Consider the following 21,946-nt stretch of genomic DNA (forward strand, 5'->3'; position numbering starts at 1 on the left):
GATTTACAGAAAGTGTGCAATAATTACCTAAACAAAAGTAGGCAGGTGCATAAATTTGGGCACCCTTGTTGTTTTATTGATTTGAATACCTTTAGCACTAATTATTGGAACACAACATTTGTTTGGTAAGCTCATTGACCCTTGACCTACATACAAAAGTAAAGCCCATCATGAAAAAGGGTGTTTAAGGTGGCTATAGTTGCAAGTTGTTCTACTCTTTGCATCTTGCACAAGGAGATGTATGGGAGAGTAATGCGGCAGAAACCGTTTCTGTGCCCATGCCACAAAAAGAGTGGCTTAAGGTATGCTAAAGCACATTTGAAAAAGCCAGCTTCATTTTGGAATAAGGTGCGGTGGATTGATGAAACTAAAATTGAGTTATTTGGACATAACAAGGGGCGGTATGCACGGCAGAAGAAGAACACAGTGTTCCAAGAAAAACACTTGCTCCCCACAGTAAGATTTGGTAGTGGTTCCATCATGCTGTGGGGCTGTGGAGCCAGTGCAGGTTCTGGCAATCTTATTAAAGTTGAAGGTCGCATGGATTCCAGTCAGTATCAGCAGATTGTTGCGAACAATGTTCAAGAATCAGCAACAAAGTTGAAGTTGCGCCGGGGCTGGATACTTCAACAAGACAATGACCCTAAACACTGCTCAAATTCTACCAAAGCATTCGTGCAGAGGAACAACATTGTGGAATGGCCTTCTCAGTCCCCAGACCTGAATATCATTAAAAATCTGCGGTCTGTTTTAAAGCGGGCTGTCCATGTTCGGAAACCATCAAACCTGACTGAACTGGAGATGTTTTGTAAAGAAGAATCGTCAAAAATACCTTCAACCAGAATCCAGACCCTCATTGGAAGCTACAGGAAGCGTTTAGAGGCTGTTATTTCTGCAAAAGGAGGATCTACTAAATATTGATGTAAGTTTTCTGTTGGGGAGCCCAAATTTACGCACCTGCCTACTTTTGTTTAAGTAATTATTGCACACTTTCTGTAAATCCTATAAACTTCATTTCACTTCTGAAACATCACTGTGTTTGTCTGCTATATGATATATTTAGTTGAAATTGCTGTTCCGAACAACCAATGATACGTAAAGGAAAAACTTGAAAATGATCACGGGTGCCCACACTTTTTCATACCACTGTAGACATGTAGATATGTTCTTGGACAAAATAAATGTGCGTGCGTAAAGTGGGTTTCCATCCTCAGCGTTACCGCCTCGCAGCCAGAGTCTGCAGAATAAACGCGTCTGCAAATAATTGCGCAGTAAAAACGTAAATCAGGTCGGAAATGTAACCTGGCAGAGTAAAGGTTTCTTCCAATGCCAATTTAATGTTATGATATTGGAACGCTTTCCCGAACAGGTTGTGCGTCATACCACTCTCTATTAGGTGCTATTTTCGTCTTGTCCTGGAAGACATTCATCCACCATCTACTCACCCTGACAGCACCCAATAAACTCCCATTCATCTCCACCCCTCCACCCTCTCTCTCTCTCTCTCTCTCTCTCTCTCTCTCTCTCTCTCTCTCTCTCTCTCTCTCGCCTCTCCTTTTCTCTCTCTCTCTCTCTCTCTCTTTCTCTCCTTTCCGTCGAGCATTGGTGACTTCAAAAACAACTAGAATTGTGTTTGTTCGCCAAGAGGATTATTTTGGGGGGTTTCCTTATAGTTTTTTTTCCAACAAAATCGCCTTTGCACACTTTGTAAATCTTTATTTGAAGGACCTGTTCCCGTATTTTTCTCCTGACGAAAGGTAAGATAATGTCAGTTTCTAATAGTCTCTTCTCTGTTTTGGCTGACTGGATTTGCATTTAACCATCGTGCCAGATGTTGATGTAAAGAGAGATCAATAATGCAATTCTGGCCTTCTGGAACCATGGTGTCAGCGCAACGGGGAGCTGAAACCTGAAGGTTTGATTCTAGTGATGCAGCACATCGCTCACAAAACCCTTATGTATCTGTTTTAGGTGTGTTGTGTTTTTTTTTTTACGATGCGTAACCTTTGGGAAGCAATGATGAACTTTTAGGCACGAAACAAAACCAGGCAGGTCTATTTTATGCATCACGCTATGCCACAGGGTAGCCTGAACACTTTTTAGAAATATAACATCTAAAAGACATCACAACTGGCAACAATAATTGGAGTAAGCCATATCTGTAAAGCAAGCTGAAATGAGCGCGTAAAACATCTTAAACTGCCTTAACAGCTGAACAAATGGAACACTAATACCATTATTTCTACTTTGGGATTTTTCTGATTCATATCTTTTGATTTGATGGAGTGCCGATTGTTCCCAGAATGCACGCGTCAGCTGGGCACGGTAAGGTATTGTTATTTGTGGCGGGAGAAATGATAATATATTTCTCTAATATTAATTCCATCTGTGAGGTTTAAAAATGATATTCATGTATATTATTTTAGTGATCCGGCGATGTTGTTACAGTTGAACCTGCATGAGGCGTGAAGTTGATCGATCCGGGGAACATAGAATTTATATTTATAACTTTTAATTCTCTAACTGGAAACAACTTGGTGTCAGTTTGAAATATAAAAACTGTGACCAGTCAACATGATGATATTTGTAATCTTGTCACTTTTAAAAATCTGGATGCCTTACATGAAGTGTTTGGATAGTCGCGTTTTAAAGTGGTCAAGTTATTTATTCTTATTTTCTCAACTCCAAAACGCGCACTTTAATTTAAATCTGTCTGTGGTGATACTCTTACATTAGTGTGCCATGGGGTGAGGCTTCTGTGAAATATTTAGTTGTGATTCAAACACCATTGAAATTGGTTTCTTCCCCTTCTTTCTCAAAAGAGCTTCCCATTCCCCGCGCGCAATAGTACTTAAACTCGGCGGGAGGAAGCGGACGAAAGGAAGATGGCCATCCACGTCGAGGGTATCGTGGCAATCGTGATCTTCTACCTCCTGATTCTGGGTGTTGGGATCTGGGCCGCGTGGAAGAACAAGAGCTCCGGGGCTGCCGATGGTGGAGACCAGAGCGAGCGCATCATGGTCGGGGGAAGGGACATCGGACTGTTTGTGGGTGGATTCACAATGACCGGTGAGTTGCTTACGGGGATTCTTAGATTTTTTTTTTTTTTTTTGGTGTAGGTGTTTAAAGTATGAGGTCAGACAAAAAAATAATAAATTCCATCAACGCCGTCGTTTACGCACGAACAGCCACACACACACACACACATAATCGATCGCCACTACTTTCAGAATTACAATCAAGTTAGTTCTGAACGTTTAAAGACGCTGCAACTTATTACTGAAACGTTTTAAATCAACACTGTACGTTAAATATGGGCCGTGAGTCCGGAGGTACCGTTGAATGACTTAAAATCTGTTCTCCCAGCACCAAATGTAATCAGCTGGATTATTTTTTTTTTTTTGGATCACAACTATAAGCTGGTTTAGTGAATCCTATCCATCCACACTATACAACAATGACTCATATGGGTTCTTGTTATTAGCATTGATTTAACATGACATACACCAAACCAATGTTTTTTTTGTTTTTTTTACAAAATGTTCTTTCTTGGTTTCAGCCACCTGGGTTGGTGGGGGCTACATCAATGGGACAGCAGAGTATGTCTACCTGCCAGACTTTGGCCTTGCTTGGGCACAAGCGCCCTTTGGATACGCTCTCAGCCTGGTCGTAGGTAAGAACCAGTGTCTTTGTGTAAACCCTTTCTTTAATGTAAAAAGCAAGTGTATTAAAGAACCACAGTGAGAAGGCATTGAGGTACTCTTCAAATAACCGTACCAGTAGTTTTTATTTTACGGTATTATGGTAAGAAGGTTCTTTTGATAATTTATCTTCTGCTTTTATTTTTGTCACCCTGCAGCATTGTTGTGTGGCGATGTAATGTAAACTTTTAAAATGTGTCTGCGCATAAAACGGCAATCACCTACCACACAATAATGACATATACCTTTCACAATCAGTTCTCTCAGAAATATCATGAACAGGAATACTATAGTGCTTCAACCACAGAAACAGGACGTTGGGTCTTGTAGTTCCAAACGACGCACCAGATTCAAATTGCCTGTCAAGTTATGATAACAAAGATCATATATAATTAAATTGATTCAGAGGTCGTAGACTACCGTTCAGTTGTCTCTTTTCCTATTTGTCTGCCTTATCTTGTTTGAAATCATTCAGGTGGCCTTTTCTTTGCCAAGCCCATGCGTTCCCGTGGATACGTCACCATGCTGGATCCCTTCCAGCAGCTGTATGGGAAAAGGATGGGCGGCCTGCTCTTCATCCCCGCACTCATGGGGGAAATCTTCTGGTCTGCGGCCATTTTATCTGCCCTGGGTGGGTGATTACTGAACAGGAACCCTTCAATAATACCACCTCCATGTTAATGAGTACGCTTCTATGACTGGAACTGGTGAGCTGAGTGTATTGTCCCGCAGGTGCCACTCTGAGTGTGATCGTGGACATAAACATCAACATGTCGGTGGTGATCTCAGCCCTGATAGCTATCTTTTACACGCTTGTTGGAGGACTCTACTCTGTTGCATACACAGACGTGGTCCAGCTCTTCTGTATCTTTGTGGGCTTGGTGAGTTTCACTGTTTATATCTACCAAGCCAGGGACTCCAAAGATGGCAATGAGTTCCAGCATGGACTTCTGTATGATTAAAAAGTTTTTTTTGTTACCTGTAGACTGGAGGACAAAATCATAACCTGTACTGCATTGTCCTGCTCAAGAAACGGGAAGCTGTTATTAGCCAATTCTATAGTGTGATGTTTTGTCTTGCTAAAAGCTTTTAAAATCTATGAACTTTCATTAAAATGTGATTTAAAGTGCATTTATTATACAAATCATCATGTCACATTGGCATGGACGTACGTACTTATACCTACGGACATTAATCCACTGTGTACCTAGCATTGAAATGCTAACAGACTTTGTGGAACAATAAGTAGAACTAGAATGCAATGCCAGAGAACTTTGACCGTGGAGAATGAGTAAAATCACAGAATATCTTAAAACATCAATACTATTTGCATCCTCTCCATCAGTGGATCAGCGTGCCTTTCGCTCTGTCCAATCCTGCCGTGTCGGACATCACTGTTACAGCCAAGGAAGTAATCTACCAGTCACCCTGGCTGGGCAAGATAGAGGCTGAAGACAGGTGGCTCTGGGCGGACAACTTCTGTTTGCTGGTAAGCCTTTTTTCAAATGTTGATATATTAAGAAGCTTTTTTTTTGTTGTTTACGATACCAGAGTATGATTTTGAATTTCTGGAAACATGTTGAATGGCTTAGTCTCTTGTTGTGCCAAAAGCATATCAGAGCTGTGGAGGTCGAGCTGACTGTTCTGCATTGGTTTGGTGTCTGTATTTACTGTGGTGTTTCTGTTTCTAGATGTTGGGGGGGATTCCCTGGCAGGTCTATTTTCAACGGGTTCTTTCTGCCTCTTCAGCTACCTATGCCCAGGTCCTTTCCTTCATCGCTGCCTTCGGCTGCTTGGTCATGGCCATCCCCTCTGTCCTCATAGGAGCTATAGGGGCATCCACTGGTAATTACACAAACACACACACACACACACACCATGAATGTGGACCTCAGCACCCAATTACTGTTAGAAACGTTGTTGTGGATGCTTTTAAAATGCACTATAGTTCTAGAAGTTGGGATGGTTTATAAAATATAAGAAAGCAGAGCTCTTGCTATGTATTTATTCTAATAGCTAGCAGAAACTTTATCGGACATCTAAAACAGTCATACATAGAAACTGGCTATGGATACAAATGACTTAAAATCTAGCCACTTATTTGTATTTGTCTTTAAAAAAAAACAACTTACATATCATTTGATTTGATTGTATTTATCCAATTTTTATTTTTTAAACTTTACTTTGATGATCTTTGTTTTGTTGCCTTGTTTGGTACAGCTTCATTGTGTAAAATACTGTTCAAATACATTTAGGTTATTGTCTTTTGGTTGCACATGAGCCAAGTACTGATTCAGATCAATTAGCTTCGACTGCATCTGGATTAGTAATGACACAAAAATCACCAAACTGTAATAACACCTAATATTTCTATACACACACACAGTTACATCTGAATCTCAGCTGTTACATCACAGCTGAGCACAAACATTTCAGACACTGATCTATGAAGGATGTGCACATGTTAACAGACACACACACACACACACACACACACACACACACACACACACACACACACACACACACACACACACATTGATTAAGCAGTTAATGAAAGATCACAAGACAATTAAAACATTCAGCAATGTGATCCTTTATGCAAACAGGAAACCGTGATCAAAGGAAAAAACGATGCCTTCCTAGCTTGTTTCTACCCCAGGAGCTTTGTTTTCAGATGCATAAATGCAGATGCATGAATGCAGATGCATACAGTGTTTGGAGGGTAAACAACATCTGATGGATCCTGTCACGACAGGCAGAGGAGAGAGTCATCAGACCGTGCCGATTTAGTGAATATTACATCTGAAGAGGAGCTAATTAATCTGGTTCGTCTGAAGCTGTTTCATGTGCGACCAGCGCTAAACAACTGCTTGGGAATATCCAGGGGGAAGGAGAGAAAGACACCGATTGTATACTTAGACCTGGAAGATTTTAGAGAGACATTCATTGTCCCCAGACAGTGAATAATAATGACTTTGATGATCTCCTCACTTTTCCTCTAGCGCCACCACGAAGTCCACATTTTCAGTTTTGACGGCAATATCTCAGCAACTATTGGATGAATTTGATACACACAATTCATGTTCCCATCACGTTTAGCCGGAACAACTTCGGTGATCGTCGGCTAATATTTCAATTTGTACAATATTTTGGTGAATGACAATACCTGAGACACTACTGGCACTGCCTGTCAAACTCTGACGGTGTACATGGTGAACATAACAAATTGTATCATTGCAAATTATATCTTTGCAAAACAGAATAAATGGCTTCCTGCACACTTGAATCATTATTAATGTAATAATAGTTACCATTTATAAGTAAAATGCAATTAAACTAATATAGTCTACATATTAGAACCAATGATCCATTCGGCACCAACCATTGTATTGCCCATAGTTAATATTGCATGGTTGTAATATTTTCAATAAGTAACCTGTTATTTATGACATCCCTCTTATTACTGTTGCTTTTTCCCTGTGTTTGGACTACCAGAACAGCATTACAGTGATAATCCCTGCAGTATTTTAGACGTGTGAAGCCCTTTTGTTCCACAGCAACTAAAGCGGGTATATCCACAGGCAGCATTATAATAAAGTCTCACAGTCAAGCCTTTTGTCTGGAAAACAAAGAGATTTGTGCAAAAATTGGAATTATTTCATTAGTCCATTTCAAATTTTACAAACTGCCCAGAGAACATAATTATATTAATCTTATAAAAACATGGGCCGAGTGCAGCCTCCTCAACACACAAGCCCTTGCATTGTTTTTGTGGGGTTTTTTTTTTGTTGCACATATAGATAATCTTGATACTTAGTGAATATTACTGTGGTGGTCAAAAAAAAATATCTTTATACTTCTACTTACGTTTGCATCTTTTACCATGTCTTCTCCCAGACTGGAACCAGACCTCTTATGGGTCGCTCGCTCCGAAAGACAAGGATCAATCAGACATGATCCTTCCCATCGTGCTTCAGCACCTCTGCCCGTCTTACGTCTCCTTCTTCGGTCTGGGCGCGGTGTCGGCCGCGGTCATGTCGTCGGCAGACTCATCCATTCTTTCAGCGAGCTCCATGTTTGCCAGGAACATCTATCAGCTCGCCTTTCGGCAGTCGGTAAGAGTAACAATTTCAATAAACAATGATACTAAAAACACACATCTGCACAGTTTAAGCCAGATTCTAAAAACATCAGTCAAAAACTCTAGAAATCAATTATAGTGCCTTAAAAGTATGTCCAAACCTTGAATCAACATTGAAACAGTCAATCTCAGACACAAAAGAACTGAAAATGTAATTTATTTAAAACATAAAGTAATTTTAGGTTATGTATGAATCCCCTGCTGATGTAACATGTGTAGCTTGTCACTGGATTATCTACATTTATCTACATTTTATCTTCTTCCTCTTCCCTCTCTTATCTCTTTCTTCCCTCCGCCAGGCTTCCGACAGGGAGATTGTGTGGGTGATGCGCTGCACCATCTTTGTGTTCGGCGCTCTTGCCACCGCTATGGCGTTGTTAACAGGATCCGTGTATGGCCTGTGGTACCTGAGCTCCGACTTGGTCTACGTCATCATCTTTCCCCAACTCCTCAGTGTGTTATTCGTCAAGGGCACCAATACCTATGGCTCTGTGGCTGGCTATATCTTTGGTCTTTTGCTGCGCATTGGTGGAGGGGAGCCCTACCTCAAGCTCCCGCCCTTCATCTACTACCCCGGTTGGGTCACCCAGGAGAGGATCCACCATGTCACTGGGGATGTGGAGCACTTCATCCAGCAGAGGTTTCCGTTCAAGACGATGTCCATGCTGGCGTCCTTCTTGGCAAATGTGGCCGTTTCTTACCTGACAAAGTACCTATTTGAAAGCGGTACTTTCTCACACAAGTACGACTTCATGGACGCCGTGGTGACAAAGCATAGCAAGGAGATCATGGACAAAGCCACGCTGGTGAGCCACCAAGACAACATCATTCTTTCGGAGATGGCGCCCGTCGGGCAGGTCCTGGGTGGATCACTCGCTGGGACATTCATCAACTCGGAGGTCCTCAGTGATGACGAGGCATCCAGTCCAGAGGCTTTTCACAATGAAAACTAGGCAGCAAAGGCACAAAGAATACTAGAACCAAGGGATTTAAAGAGGAAGGAATACTCTAAGAGGTATCCACACTTGCCACTGCCGCACTAGAAGCCAAATCAACAGAAATCTGCTGTGGCTTCCGAGTGACTCCACAAGTTTGTTTTATGCTCATTACATGGTGCCTCCTTCTTTTTTTCGTATCCCTTACCTAGAACCAAGAAGATGACAATTAGCTGTGTTGAGAATGACATACTCATTTCTTTTTTTTTTTAAATCATGACTCTGTGAATCTAAAACCACTGCAACCATTTTAATTGAAGTGCTCGGAGGGACTTTCAGGGGAAAACAAGTAGCGGGTGCTGTGGACAACGACGTCCAGGAGGGTAATGAGAGTAGTGCAATATCTAACCAAGGAATTATGTTTATGAGTGTGCGTGTGCGTGTGTGCGTGCGTGCGTGCGCGCGTGTGTGACAAAGCAGTAAATGATCCCGTAACTTTTCCGACTCTGAGGTTTAAGTTTGCGTACAGTATTTGTTAATAGCAATAATATTTGTAGGATATATTTTGTATAGGCAGATACAATGTACTGAATTTGCATATGAATGTCTTTCTGTTTCTGTTTAATGTGTTTCCTGTGTACCGTCAAGCAGCCATACACTTCCATTCATTTCCATATACGTTTTGAAAATCAATTTGCACTTCATCAAACTCAACCTGCAATTGTGTTGTGCTTTGAATTCATTTATAACTGCATTAACAATAACATTGACATCAATTAAAGCACATATGATGTTTTTGCAAGTACATTTTCATATATATATATAAATGAATGGAACCCAATGGCTGCCTGGATAAGAATTCAAAAAATCTAAAAAGCTAAGCTTTAAAAATGATTGGCTTTAACAAACGGTGTACTTCATTGATGTATAAAATGGTCACACGGACGCTTTTTTTTTAAACCTGTGTGTGTGTGTGTGTGTGTGTGTGTGTGTGTGTGTGTGTATTTGTGTGTGTGCCTATCATGGTTTGTTTGCTCATCCTAAACCTGTATTGACTGGCCAGCCGCAGCAGGTTAGCGGAGACAAGAAATTATTGTTCTTCCCGAGACGGAGTCAGTAGCACCGGTCTTTATCGATCCAATCCCCATTCGATTAGCCCTCAGGACATGTGATTAATGCTGCAGAAATGTTTGAAACTGCTGTTTGTCAGGGTTTGTTTGACAGTGTGTCATTTACAGCGATGAATTTTGAAAGTTTCTCACTGATTGAGTAGCATTGTTCATAAATTCCCCAACTTCAGTCCTCTCATTTTTCCAGGTCTGGCTGTTTCTCACTGCTGCTCTGTAGGACCAGAACCGAAAAGGAGTTTTCACTTCATACCGTGATTTTTGGCATTGTTAAGTGTTACTGTCCAATTTGCTTCTCTGTGTTGATCATCTCTCAGAATTGCTGTGGTTTGTTGGTGTCTTTTTGGACTCTATGGACTCACCTTAGTTCAATGGTCAGTCATGGAGAATTCCTGAGTTTGAAACGCCGGGAAAAAGTGACCACTTTTTTTTAGAAATCACTTTCTCAGCTGTCGATATTCTACATTTTATTTTATTTATTTATTATCAACAATTAAGAGCAAAACAAAAGGTGTGTTTGACCTTCTGACCCCGTCTACGACGGTCAAGCCCATTCATTACGACGTCAAATCTTTAAAAAAAAAAATAAAAAATAAAAAAGTGGTTATGAATATAAAGTTTTACTAAAAGGTGGAACAATTTGGTAACATGGCTGGGCACTGCAGTTTTAAGAAAACAGGAGTAAATGGTGCATTTGTTGGGGGGACTATTTATAAATTAGGATTGGATATCAACAGGACAAAGTATGTGGAACTGACTTAATTTACAGTTGATTTTAATGAAAGAATACATCATCCAATGAAAGGTGTGGTTCACTGTGTTTGAAGTAGTTTGTTGGACAACAATGGAGCTTCATAGCATGGAGGAACCAGCTAGATCTGGCTTTGGCTGCTCAAACGATACTCGTTAGGATTCATCAATTGTTCATTTTGGTCTTAGGTACTTAGTGACAAAAAGAAGAACAACACCAGCCTTATCCTTTAAGGTGGCACGATGGCCTTACAGTTAGTCTTTGGAGAGAAGTGGACTTGATCCCTGTGTGCAGCTACTGAGAGAAAGAAAAAACCCACAAATCCCAGCCTCATCCTATCTGGTCTGTAAAACATAAATATCAATTATAGGATTTATGATTTGCCCCCGAGGAGACGTCAGCTTGAAAGTGAATGTGGTGACTGCTCGTCTGATGCTATGCAAAGTGTCAGGCTCTCCCATTGGACTCAACTGTGAATGTAAACCTTCTTCCTCATCAGAAAAAGCTTCATAACGTGTGTCGTGGCTTCGGTTCATTCCCGAACCAGAGCGCCCGCAGAAAAGAATCTACGTCAGACGTTGAACTGGCACATTTGTGTCTATGTGTCGTAAATTGCAATGATGCTGTATTTTTGTGTGATAAATGTATATACCAAAAAAAGCATAGAAACAAATTAGTCTTTTAAAATGCAGCATTAAAAATGATGTTTGTTGACAGTGAACTTACAGCTATTTATTTATCCATGCAGTGTCTATAAGAGTATAGTTGTAAACATATGTAAAGTCAGTTGAATAAATTATATTATTTAGCACATTTGTTTTTTCTCTATATATTTATAGCATTTTACATTTGTACACAATTTGCATAAGCGTCAACTTTCTATTACTATTTCATTCAACTGTTTGATAAGGTATGAAAAAAATATGGTAAGATGGATGTGTGTGTGTGTGTGTGTGTGTGTGTGTGTGTGTGTGTGTGTGTGTGTGTGTGTGTACTGTTTAGTAGAGGGTTTAATCTTGAGGTTGCCGGCTGCTTGGGCGCATCAATCAAAATGCCCACCTCAAAATTGTTAGACTGCAGAAACGCAATGCTGTCAATCTTTCTCATACACACTCACACACACATACCAAAACACACACACACACACACACACACACACACACACACATTTCTCAAATCGTAGCATGATCCCTCTCTGATGAAAGAAACATTCAAATTGAGTTACTTCTCAAAGTAGAAGAGAAGAGAATATATTGTATTTTCTGAAGTTCCTTTTTTACCGTATTGAAGTGGCAGTATATCACAAGGTTCAAACTTGAACTTAACTTTATTATGTTATGGAATAATCACTCTTAACTAAAACATATTTGGGACTTAAGTTAAAGTGAGAGAAAGAAGTCAGGGCTGCATTTGCAATCTGAAACATCAGGAAACCAGAATGGACAAAAGTAAATAAAATGCAACTTGGCAAATTCAAGAATAAATGTTGGTTCTATCAAACCATAGTTCCATACAAAAAAAACATGAATAACAACAATAAACCACTTGGTTGAATAATGAATTGATCAACTTGCATCACAGGATTTAAAATAGCAAAACTTAGTTCAACTAACTTGTCTATTATTATGTAAATTGAAGGTATAACATGAAATGAAAGCATGGCACGTCTTCTCTGAGTACATTCGGTTCTTTTCACTTTCTCTCGCTCTCAGCCTGTCGAGGAAGTCACCAAGTGCTTCTATACAAACAGTTATTGTAGTGTGAAGAGTCATCTTAAAAAAATCTATGAAAGAGCTCCATGCGTCTCAAAATAATCTGCATTAGTATTTTTTCACTAATGATATGGTTGGTTGAGTCATTATCGAGCCATTGAGAGCCACTTCTATCACAATCCCTCATGTGCTTTTCAGTCTCGCTCATTTTAATTGAGACAGTCAGCTGATGTGAGGAGGTGATTTATGTGTAGATGTAACACTTCTCCCTGTCACTACTTCATCATGTGGGCATCACGTATGCACCACGCCTCCAGACTAACGCCTAACAGCTCGCTATTATTCTGTGTGTAGGAAGACGATTGAGGCAGGTGGGCAGGTTCAATCAATATACGCAGTGAGTGTTGATGAAAAACCTGCTGCATGCAGTGGCAGATGATTCACCTGCAGGTGACAGACATGAGATATCACGGAAATTATAAAGAAGAATGTTTAAAATATGTTATTTTCTCACAAAACGCTCTTTAGGTAGTTAATTATAGTTCATTTCCACCTCAATTATAAATCAAATTATAAAATAGTCTCATGCAAGAAGATAATTGTAACATTATCTTAACTTCCCTACACAAAAGAAAGGACATTGACATTGTAATAATGAAATGATTTCCAATAATCCTTGTCTTACACACCGGTGGTCGTTAAATGAACTGCAGTCAGCTTCCTCTTTCTTGCACTCCGTAGCTCTAATTCATTTTATGTTTGATGTATCCTTGGCCTTTTCATAATCCCTCGGAAAAAAACTCTGATGAGCTGTGTTCGTCACTCCTATCCTTATCGTATCTCCGTTACCCAACCCTACAGCCCAGCCGCAGGCTTCACATCTCAAGATGTGTCCTCGCTCACACGTCCTGTGTTTAAAACTACAGTTAGATTCCCTTAACGTCGTCAGTGGCATGGACATCATACATAGCGAGAGAGACAAACACACACATACATTCAGCCCCGCAGCACAGCTCATGCCTTATTCTTTCTAAAAATGACACACAAAAAAGTCATGAAGGCAGTTGCCAGAAGCTAACTCATTACACTCTTTGACACCCCTAATCTTTTATTTATGGGTTACATATTATTATACATTTTAATTGCTTTGAGCTTTTAATAACAGCTATGATTTAGTATCTAATACTAGATAATTTATGCCCTGAGACAGTTTAATTAAAAGCTTTTCTTGGCTGCTGCATTACACTGACACCAATGTATTTGAAAAAACTGACTGGCTGGTCTGGGAAGATGTCAATTTAATGTTTAACTCCGGGCCGGAAGTATCTATCTCCAGATGTAGCTGCTTGGCTTAAGAATCAATTGTCTTCAAAGCGAGAAAGAGAGAGTGTCATTTTTTCAAAAATAGCTAGCGATACTTTTTTATTGTGATTTGCGAGCCAAGAGAAAGTAGCCTCATACATTTTAAACCGATGGGATAACAGGAAGAGGTGGTAAAAGATCTGAATGGCTCGGGGCCAAGAGGCGTAGCTGAAAGAGAATAAAGGAGGAGAAGGAAGGAAGTTGTTTTAGTAAATTAAATGCGTTGTTGAGACTGAATTTATCTCAGATAGACAGAATGGCGAGCCCATGCAGCATAAACCAAACCTGGAAACGAGAGCAAAGAAAATTTAGAGAGAAAAAAAGACATAAAACAAAAAGAACAACGGTGCAGTTAAAGAAGAAAGAGTGGCATGATGTAATTTATAGCAATAAATCTTGACTCATTTACTGTTTTTTCAATAAGGGCAGCGGGTAATGGCCAACCTGGAAAACAGTCTTCGTCATTATTCGCATTAGACTAAGTGCTCCACTTCTCAGATCAGAAGGAGGGGGAGAGGAAGGAGGGAGAAATGGACGGGGAGGCCAGACATTTACTGTCGCAGCCTGAGCTCATATGAGGCATAGGCTGGACCGAGAGTCTCCTCCCACCGGCTGTGTCCTTGCTTCTGTCCTTTGTCATTTAAGAGCTGATTTCATGGGAAACTGGAGTTTCTTCAGAGTAAAACCAGTATCCATCTGTAACACCTGTTGGGGCTGAAATGCTTCTTGTTTGTTTTCTGTTTATTGTCTTTTTATTTTCATATTTATTCATCTATATTGCACTGCACTTCCCTGAGATCACTTGGCATCCAACAATTTATCAATTACTTTATTGCTCTTTTCCTTTAGTGTTCTGTTCCTGATTGACAGTCTCTTGGCGAGAGAATTGTGCTGACAAAAGTAACCATCTGATCAATTTTGTTGCTGACAATTGCCTCATCAAACTCTTTGAGAAGTGTAGAGCTGAAGCAATACTCTCTTGAATCATTGTTACATATGTAATCCTTTAAAAAAAAATTGTATTACAGTAAGACGTTTACAGACTGTTAGTACTGGAATTTTCTCAGCTTTCATGCACCCTGTGCATGAAAAACCAGACCCAACAATACATTAATCCATCTCACTCATACCCCCCTTCCTGCCCTCTCTCCTTTCTCCCAAACACACACACGCACACACACACATACAGAGCCCTTTAGGCCCAGGAACAAGTTATTAATACTGGCAATACTGTAGACAGGAACATAAAGGATCAAAGAAGTTATTATGCAACAATAACGCCATAACAAACTAAAATTGGGCAAACAGATACCACTTCAGCTTATTGTTATGAAGCACACTTTAAATGCCATAGTTCAACTGTTTATTGTGATTACATGTCTTTCTTGCAATCGATCCAACATCTAATTTTTTATAAATAATATGCAATATTCAAATATTTCCTCTAAAAAAGGCGACACACCCAAGCTCCTGACAGAAATACTAACCCGACTCTTAAGGTGTTGTTTTGTTCCTTTTTTGTTCTGATATTGCTTACTTAAAGGAATCATTTCAGAACTTGGGGAATTACTATTATTTGTGTTTTTGCTTTGTTTTAGATGGTAGGAGGCCAGGAGTCACTTATCGGCTTTGAAGCTATTGTTAAACAGTGGCCAAACCGTAGAATTACACCTTTCAGGTCCGTAATGTGATGTCATTGGGCCCGAAAAATACTTTTCCAATAGACTCACACTGTCATGATTTGCAGTTTTCTGTTTCCTGTTTTATTTTGTAGTCTTGTGTCCTGTGTCTCTGCACTTCCTGCCCTGGGGATCGTCTGGGATTGTCTGTTTAACTGGGTCCTGATTGTGGGTTCCCTGCACCTGTGCTGCCCTCGTTGTGTCCACCTGTTCCTCGTTACCTCCCTCTCCTGCCTCCTTGTCGGTTCTTTGTGGTCCTGTTCCTGCTTTTTGTTCCGTTTTGTTGGAGTCTGGTTTGTTTTTTTGTGAAGTCCTTTCCTTGTTTTTTTGTGGGAATTAAATATTATTTATTAGATTGTTGGCGCTTGGGTCCTTACTTCCTCCATCCCGTGACAACGTTCTTTTGCTTTGTAAAGTCTGTAAATCAACCATTTGTTTTTTAAGAGGAATCAACTCCCCCATACAAACACATGAAAAACCTTTATTTAAATTGCTATATTTAACATTCGTTCATGTGCTTGATTCATACAAAAAGAGAAGTGTTTTTTTTGCCCGATTATATCAACCTGAAGTGTTGTCATCACTCAAGGAAAGCTAACATGAGGTACAGTCTAAAAGACGTGAACGTAGCAATACGTCACATGACCTGGTGGGTGGAGTTTGTTTGTTTCTTTGGACATAGTTAAGCATACACTGTCTGTTTATGCTAAGCTTCAATGTCATAATTAATGATATTCAAAGTGTACTGAGTGAAGTTATCCACATTATGAAGTAATCCTGCTCTGTGAGACAGCTGGATCTGAGCTGTGGAAGACTATGCTACAGAATAATAAACTGAATAAGGATCTTCTGACTGTATGCTGTTAGTCTCGGTGCAAGGAGAAAACATTTTCAGTTTTTCTTTATTCCTTTGTGTTTCCAGCTCAGCTGTGTCATTAGCAGCCGGCCTTCAGTCTCACGCGGGCTTCATACGAGACAGTTAGACACAAAAAATACACACAGACACACAGGCAGAGCTCTTTCTGACAGTTAAACAATATCCCTTGTGGTCCAACCTGCCAGCATTAAAAAGATAACAAACAACTCCAATTTTCCAATTTCTTTTTCCCTTGACATTTTCTCACAACACATACAAATATTTTGAAAACTGCATCTAGTCAATTGATTGAATTTGTTTGATTCTGCCTCATTGTCATGGCTGATTATGTTTAATATACCTCTCCAAAAAGCAGGAGTGTAACTGTTACGATAAGATGAGATAAAATAAGATAATCCTTTATTTATATTAAGTTATGTTGTGTGATCTGGATGTACTCTGGACAATACCTTTGGGCAGGTGCCATGTCAGGATTCATAAAAATAATCCATGGAAGATATCACATGCGTGTAATTGAGTGAACTCCAGTCATACTGACGTACAACACAATGCATTATATTCGTTTTCAATGCCACGTTTCGTGCGGAAATGGAAAAATAGAGTTACTTCAAAACCCTTTATCAGCAGATTTTTTTGTTTTTTGTTTGTGTATGTGCAGTAGTACATGCATCTGAGATGTATTGACAAGCCTATGAGTGTTTCTTTCCTTGTAACTTCTGCTATATCAAGCTTTCAGCTGACCCAATGGGGCTTATGTCTTGTACTTATTGACATCCCTATTGTTTGTATGTCTAAAAGAGCACGTTCCAATGTGTTACAATAACACTGAAGTCATTAAAAAAAAACATGGATGATGGTCAAATGATTTGGCAAAAACTGTAATACAGCTTTCGTCTCTCATCATTCCAGCGAAGCAATCAAACAGTTGTTTTTTTTCTTGATACAAACCACGGGTGTTTTTATTTGTGATGCCGAATTAAATCTGTTTGCAAATTGGATTTTTTTTCTGATTGCGACAACAACTAAGAAAGGTTCTCAAACCGTTTCTTTTGTTCCTGCTGCAGCGAGACTGACTTTTGACAGATAGCAGCCGGTGCCATGATTCAATGTGATTGACAGTGTTCTCGTGCACATTTGACTGACACACTGCGCCTATTGATTTCCTGTCACTGCAGCATGGCAAGGAAAGACCACCTGTGTGTGTGTGTGTGTGTGTGTGTGTGTGTGTGTGTGTGTGTGTGTGTGTGTGTGTGTGTGTGTGTGTGTGTGTGTGTGTGTTTCACAAATGAAAAACCCACCATTAACCATGAATTCTCTGCTTTATAATCTTTATTTCAATTGTGCCACCACTCTCATCTGGATTCACTGCATACCATCAATTGCATTAATGCATTGCACTGCACTTTAAACTCATTTTTAATCATTCAATCATATTCGGTTCACTTGTTGAAAATGACCATCCACATTATGGAATATAATTCTTTTGCACCTCTTTGTTTTGACAGATTCTTCAGCTTTTATTATTACCGCTGCACTCACGCGGTGGCTGCTTATGTGCTGCAGTAAGTAATGAAAATTATGTGTGTCCACTGCTGGTTGTCCCATTGATCCCATCAGAGGTAAGTAGCTCTGCTCCAATTAGGCCTTAATAGGCCCAATGGGAGAAGAGAGGAGAGGAGAGATCGTGAATGTAACAGACTGTGTGAAATGTGAAGCGAAGGTTCCCTGTAAAAAAGAACACAAAGCAAAATTCCCTGAATAAAGCATAACTCAGTGTAACGGGCATGGTGTTGTGGGACAGAAATAAACTGCTCTATTCTGACAGCCAGTCATTAAATCTTAAAGTTTAAGGTGAAAACAAATAACCTCCCAAGAAAACAGACTATTTATCTTATTATTTACACGTAAGGATGGTCACAATGTAGAATCAATTATATCAACTCCCTCTCCTCACTAATACACCGCCATCTCCTGGAGCCTGAATGCCCAAGGCTTCCTTTTCCTCCTCGTTCAAGAGCTGACAGGAGCTGACTCTCGTCACAGCAATGCTAACGTAATCAGCTGAACCCACACAACCTTTCGATGCACAAATTGTATTACACCACAGTTTGGAGGACAGGGATCCCTCAGACTGATTTAGTTAATGTCTGCTGGACTCACAATGAATGAGGAGTGGGGGAAGGAGGTGCCGCCTTGAAGCCACATTAAAGACATACAGCAAAAGCACATGTGTGTGTGTGTGTTTGTGTGTGCGCGGGTGTGTCTTTAGTCTTACTCCACTGCTGCTGCGCATCTGGCTTCCTTATACGTAACGATTTCAGACTGCACTGACTGAAACAAAAGCAAAAAGTAGAGCCATCCAAGGCTGAGATAAAAAGATGAGTGCTGGCAGGCGATATGATGCTCATACATTAATATGGAAGAAATCAAAGACATATTCTATTTCCTACTGAAGTTGTCGATTCGTATTTAATAACAGTTCACTTGGCACAGACAAAATTATTCTTTATTCATTCTCCACTTTGATGATGAATAGTCAAAAATGAATGATTTATCCTGTTGGAAATGATCATTTGAGAGGTTGACGTAAAAATTCCTGGCTGTGCCATTTTAGAAAGAAAAGTAAAGCTCTCAATCTAATTGACCTCTCTTCCACTGAGTATTCCCCCTGTGCTCAAAAGGATATTGTAGGAAACTACTTAATAAAAAAAAATAGATTTAAAATAATCTCACAACCTAAAATTCCGAGAAATGTTTTAGCATTTCTCTCACTTCATAATTTATATCATACTCTGATCTTTCATCCACAATGCGCTTACACTAAGCAACATATGGAGCTAGGGACAAACAGCAGTTAGCTTAGCTTAGCATATATGGTGAAGCCATCAGTGCCTCCAAAGCTCACTAATGAACACGTTATAATCTTGCGCTAAAAAAAAGCAAAATGGCGTGTTTGGTTATGTAATATTTCTTGGCAGGGCGCGGTCACTTCCTGCAGTTTTGTCCTTAGTGTGGTGTTGCTATAGGCAACCAACGGAGACTCCTTTGGCCCGAGGTTAGCCGTTTCCATCCGTATTTAACAGAGTCTAATTTCCTCCTGCATATGGCTCTGTGCTCGGCGCTTCGACGTAGGTGAATATTCATAAAATAAAGAATACAGAATAGAAGACATGATCATTAGATTTGATATTGGTCAAACAGTATCTGTGTTCTTGTTTTTCTCCCCCAGCTAAAGGACACCTGTTGCAGCCGGCACGATGTGTCTCTGATTAGAAGTGATGCCAGCTGCTGGCCAACAGGCTCACGGGGCAGAGACATTTATCTGGCTAACAAAGCCCTGGCAGGGCCGCTCTCCTCCACTCTGCTCGCCGTAATGCTTTACGACGCTGTCATTTAAAGATGACATATGATAGGACCCAGTTTAACTTGCCAATATCCCCGGTCGTCTCACAAACACACACACACACACACACACACGAGCACACAGACACACACACACACACACACACCTGCTGAGGAAGCAACCCAGAGAGGCGGACAGAAAGGCGGAGATGGATGAGCAGCTGCTGTGTGTGTCTGTGTGTGCGTGCGTGTGTGTGTGTGTGTGTGTGTGTGTGTGTGTGTGTGTGTGTGTGTGTGTGTGTGTTGGCCAGTGTCTTGGTTATTTATTTGATTATACCTTCCAGTTTTACATCTCTCATGAATCAAGTGAAATGGTTCCGTGTTACTCTGGATATTGTCCGTCTTCCCGGTTAAGTGCGTGCGTGCGTGCGTGCGTGCGTGTGTGTGTGTGTGTGTGTGTGTGTGTGTGCGTGCGTGTACGTGCTTGTACGTGCGTATACGTGCATGTGTTTTAAACCAGAAACACTGTGACTACAACGAGCACAACAGAATACAGTCTGTTGGGCCCGATGACTCCCATGGTCTCATAAGTGATAACTAATTAAACAGACACATTACTTATTAACTAATCAATTAATAATTGATCTATTAATTTAAAAAAAAGGCCAGTGACACAACAAAACCTAATTATAGTACATAGCAGAGGCAGAGCACACTGTTCAGATAGACAGACAGACGGATGGATAGATGGATTGATTTTCAATTAATTCATGATATCTTTTTGTTAGATCCTCCTGTCCTGGCCTTTGCACACGTCTAGTCCGCTTCAGACCTCCATCTTTCGAATGAGTTCAGATGATGAATTCACACCGCGATCTTTTTAGTGTTTGTTTCTCAAGAGCGATGGCTGGTGGAGCTGTCGTTTGCAAGTGCAATTTGAGGCCATGAACAGAATGTGACTCACGAGAAGCCAAGGTGAAACAGCTGTAATCCGTTTGAAAATAAAAAATTGGGGTTAGCGTCACAATAAATGATATCCAACACTGTGTAGTCATTACACTGCCTTTGGTCAATTAATGACTGCCTTGAGAGCATTCTCCCTTTCACTTTGCATCTGAATGTGCATACTAAAAGGTTCTGCAAGGCTTCTATTCTTCCATGACATGTTTCCATTAGTAACAAAAGGCCTATTGATTTACTGCTGGCTCAGTCTTAGTTATCGCAATCAACAAGGGAGTATGTATGTGTTCTTTAAATAAAGCCTTCCTTAATGTAATTGCTCTAAATATCTGCTGGGAAGAGAGTTCCTAGTTTATGTGGAGTCCGTGTGCAACTACAGCCGCACTAATTGTGGACGTTTGTCATGAAATAATTCAATGAGTAGCAGTAATTAGTGTAGAGTTGCTTGGGCTTCTTTTCTTGATCTTGTTCTGTAGTTAGTGTAAAGGACAGAATCACCAAAAAGCTGGAAGAAAAGAATAAAACTTGGTCACAGTCACATGTAAATTAAAAAAAGAAGCTGTTTTTGTATTTCTGTTGCCGTTCCGATTCATGTCTACCACTACTCCATACAGGAAGCGGGGGATAACGAGATTACCTGTTCAGAATGGGAAAGATGATTAAATCTAACATGAGCTAACCCATTTACCAATGTATTGCCCCTGTTACGGATGGGGACACCCTTTCCAAATGCCCAGGAATGGCTCTCACATTGAGATCAATACAAAATGAAATTGCATTGTTTACGATTTTTCCTTTACTATAATTGTAAAGACTGTGTTTGCATGCATGTTTATATAATAGTTTCATGGTGGGTTTTGCTTTGGGGGACAGAGTGAGGAGATAATGTGATGAAGCCCTAAAGACTTTGATGCTCGCTGCGGCGACAGCCGGAGAAAGTCTAATCTACTTGGGGTCCGATCATACTATACTTTGGTAAATTGAAGACTCTCTCATTAGATTCATGAACCATTTCTGTGCTTGCACGGTTTTATTTTTGATTTAGTTATCGTGCCGCTGTTGTAGGAATTACTAATAGCAATAACTTGTAATTTCTAAAACTAAACTGTTTCTGTTTGTCTGCGATACCGTTCTACACCATTTTTACTTTTGTGTGTACTTGAGCTGTGAATACTGTGATGTGATTTTTGACAATTGAAGCAGTGTGATTTGTTCTGTGTAGAGGGAATGTTGGGTGGGAAGAAAATGAAAAATGACATGTGCAATGTATAACTGTATATTTAGCTTTTGAGAATAAACACAATAAAAAAAAGACTGTATGATGAAGCTCCGAAAACAACAAACACACTCAAAGTT

At 40.1% G+C, this 21,946-nt stretch overlaps 1 protein-coding gene across 3 annotated transcripts; it reads left to right on the top strand.

The window, feature by feature from the left end:
* Positions 1 to 664: 664 nt before the first annotated feature.
* Positions 665 to 11,417, top strand: LOC137783106 (high-affinity choline transporter 1-like). 3 transcript variants are annotated; one of them, XM_068572888.1, is made up of 9 exons: positions 665 to 1,757; positions 2,823 to 3,069; positions 3,560 to 3,673; positions 4,177 to 4,332; positions 4,434 to 4,582; positions 5,047 to 5,190; positions 5,393 to 5,546; positions 7,602 to 7,819; positions 8,145 to 11,417. In XM_068572888.1, the coding sequence occupies exons 2-9, from the start codon at positions 2,886 to 2,888 to the stop codon at positions 8,796 to 8,798; spliced, it is 1,773 nt and encodes a 590-aa protein (XP_068428989.1). In that variant the 5' UTR covers positions 665 to 1,757; positions 2,823 to 2,885; the 3' UTR covers positions 8,799 to 11,417. The 3 variants fall into 3 exon arrangements, with proteins under 3 accessions (XP_068428989.1, XP_068428990.1, XP_068428988.1); XM_068572889.1 differs by having other exon boundaries at positions 665 to 922; XM_068572887.1 differs by having other exon boundaries at positions 665 to 3,069.
* Positions 11,418 to 21,946: the final 10,529 nt, after the last annotated feature.

This window comes from Clinocottus analis, unplaced genomic scaffold, assembly GCF_023055335.1.
Source record: "Clinocottus analis isolate CAN_PGR_092001 unplaced genomic scaffold, fCliAna1.0.p SCAF_12, whole genome shotgun sequence".
Taxonomy (NCBI): Eukaryota; Metazoa; Chordata; class Actinopteri; order Perciformes; family Cottidae; genus Clinocottus; species Clinocottus analis.

What these genes read in the sequence shown, in the direction of transcription:
- LOC137783106 (XM_068572887.1), top strand. Translation starts at nt 2,886, where the DNA reads ATGGCCATCCACGTCGAGGGTATCGTGGCAATCGTGATCTTCTACCTC. An exon ending in AGCTATAGGGGCATCCACTG is followed by an intron (nt 5,547 to 7,601) that starts GTAATTACACAA and finishes GTCTTCTCCCAG; the next exon opens with ACTGGAACCAGACCTCTTAT. An exon ending in AGCTCGCCTTTCGGCAGTCG is followed by an intron (nt 7,820 to 8,144) that starts GTAAGAGTAACA and finishes TCCCTCCGCCAG; the next exon opens with GCTTCCGACAGGGAGATTGT.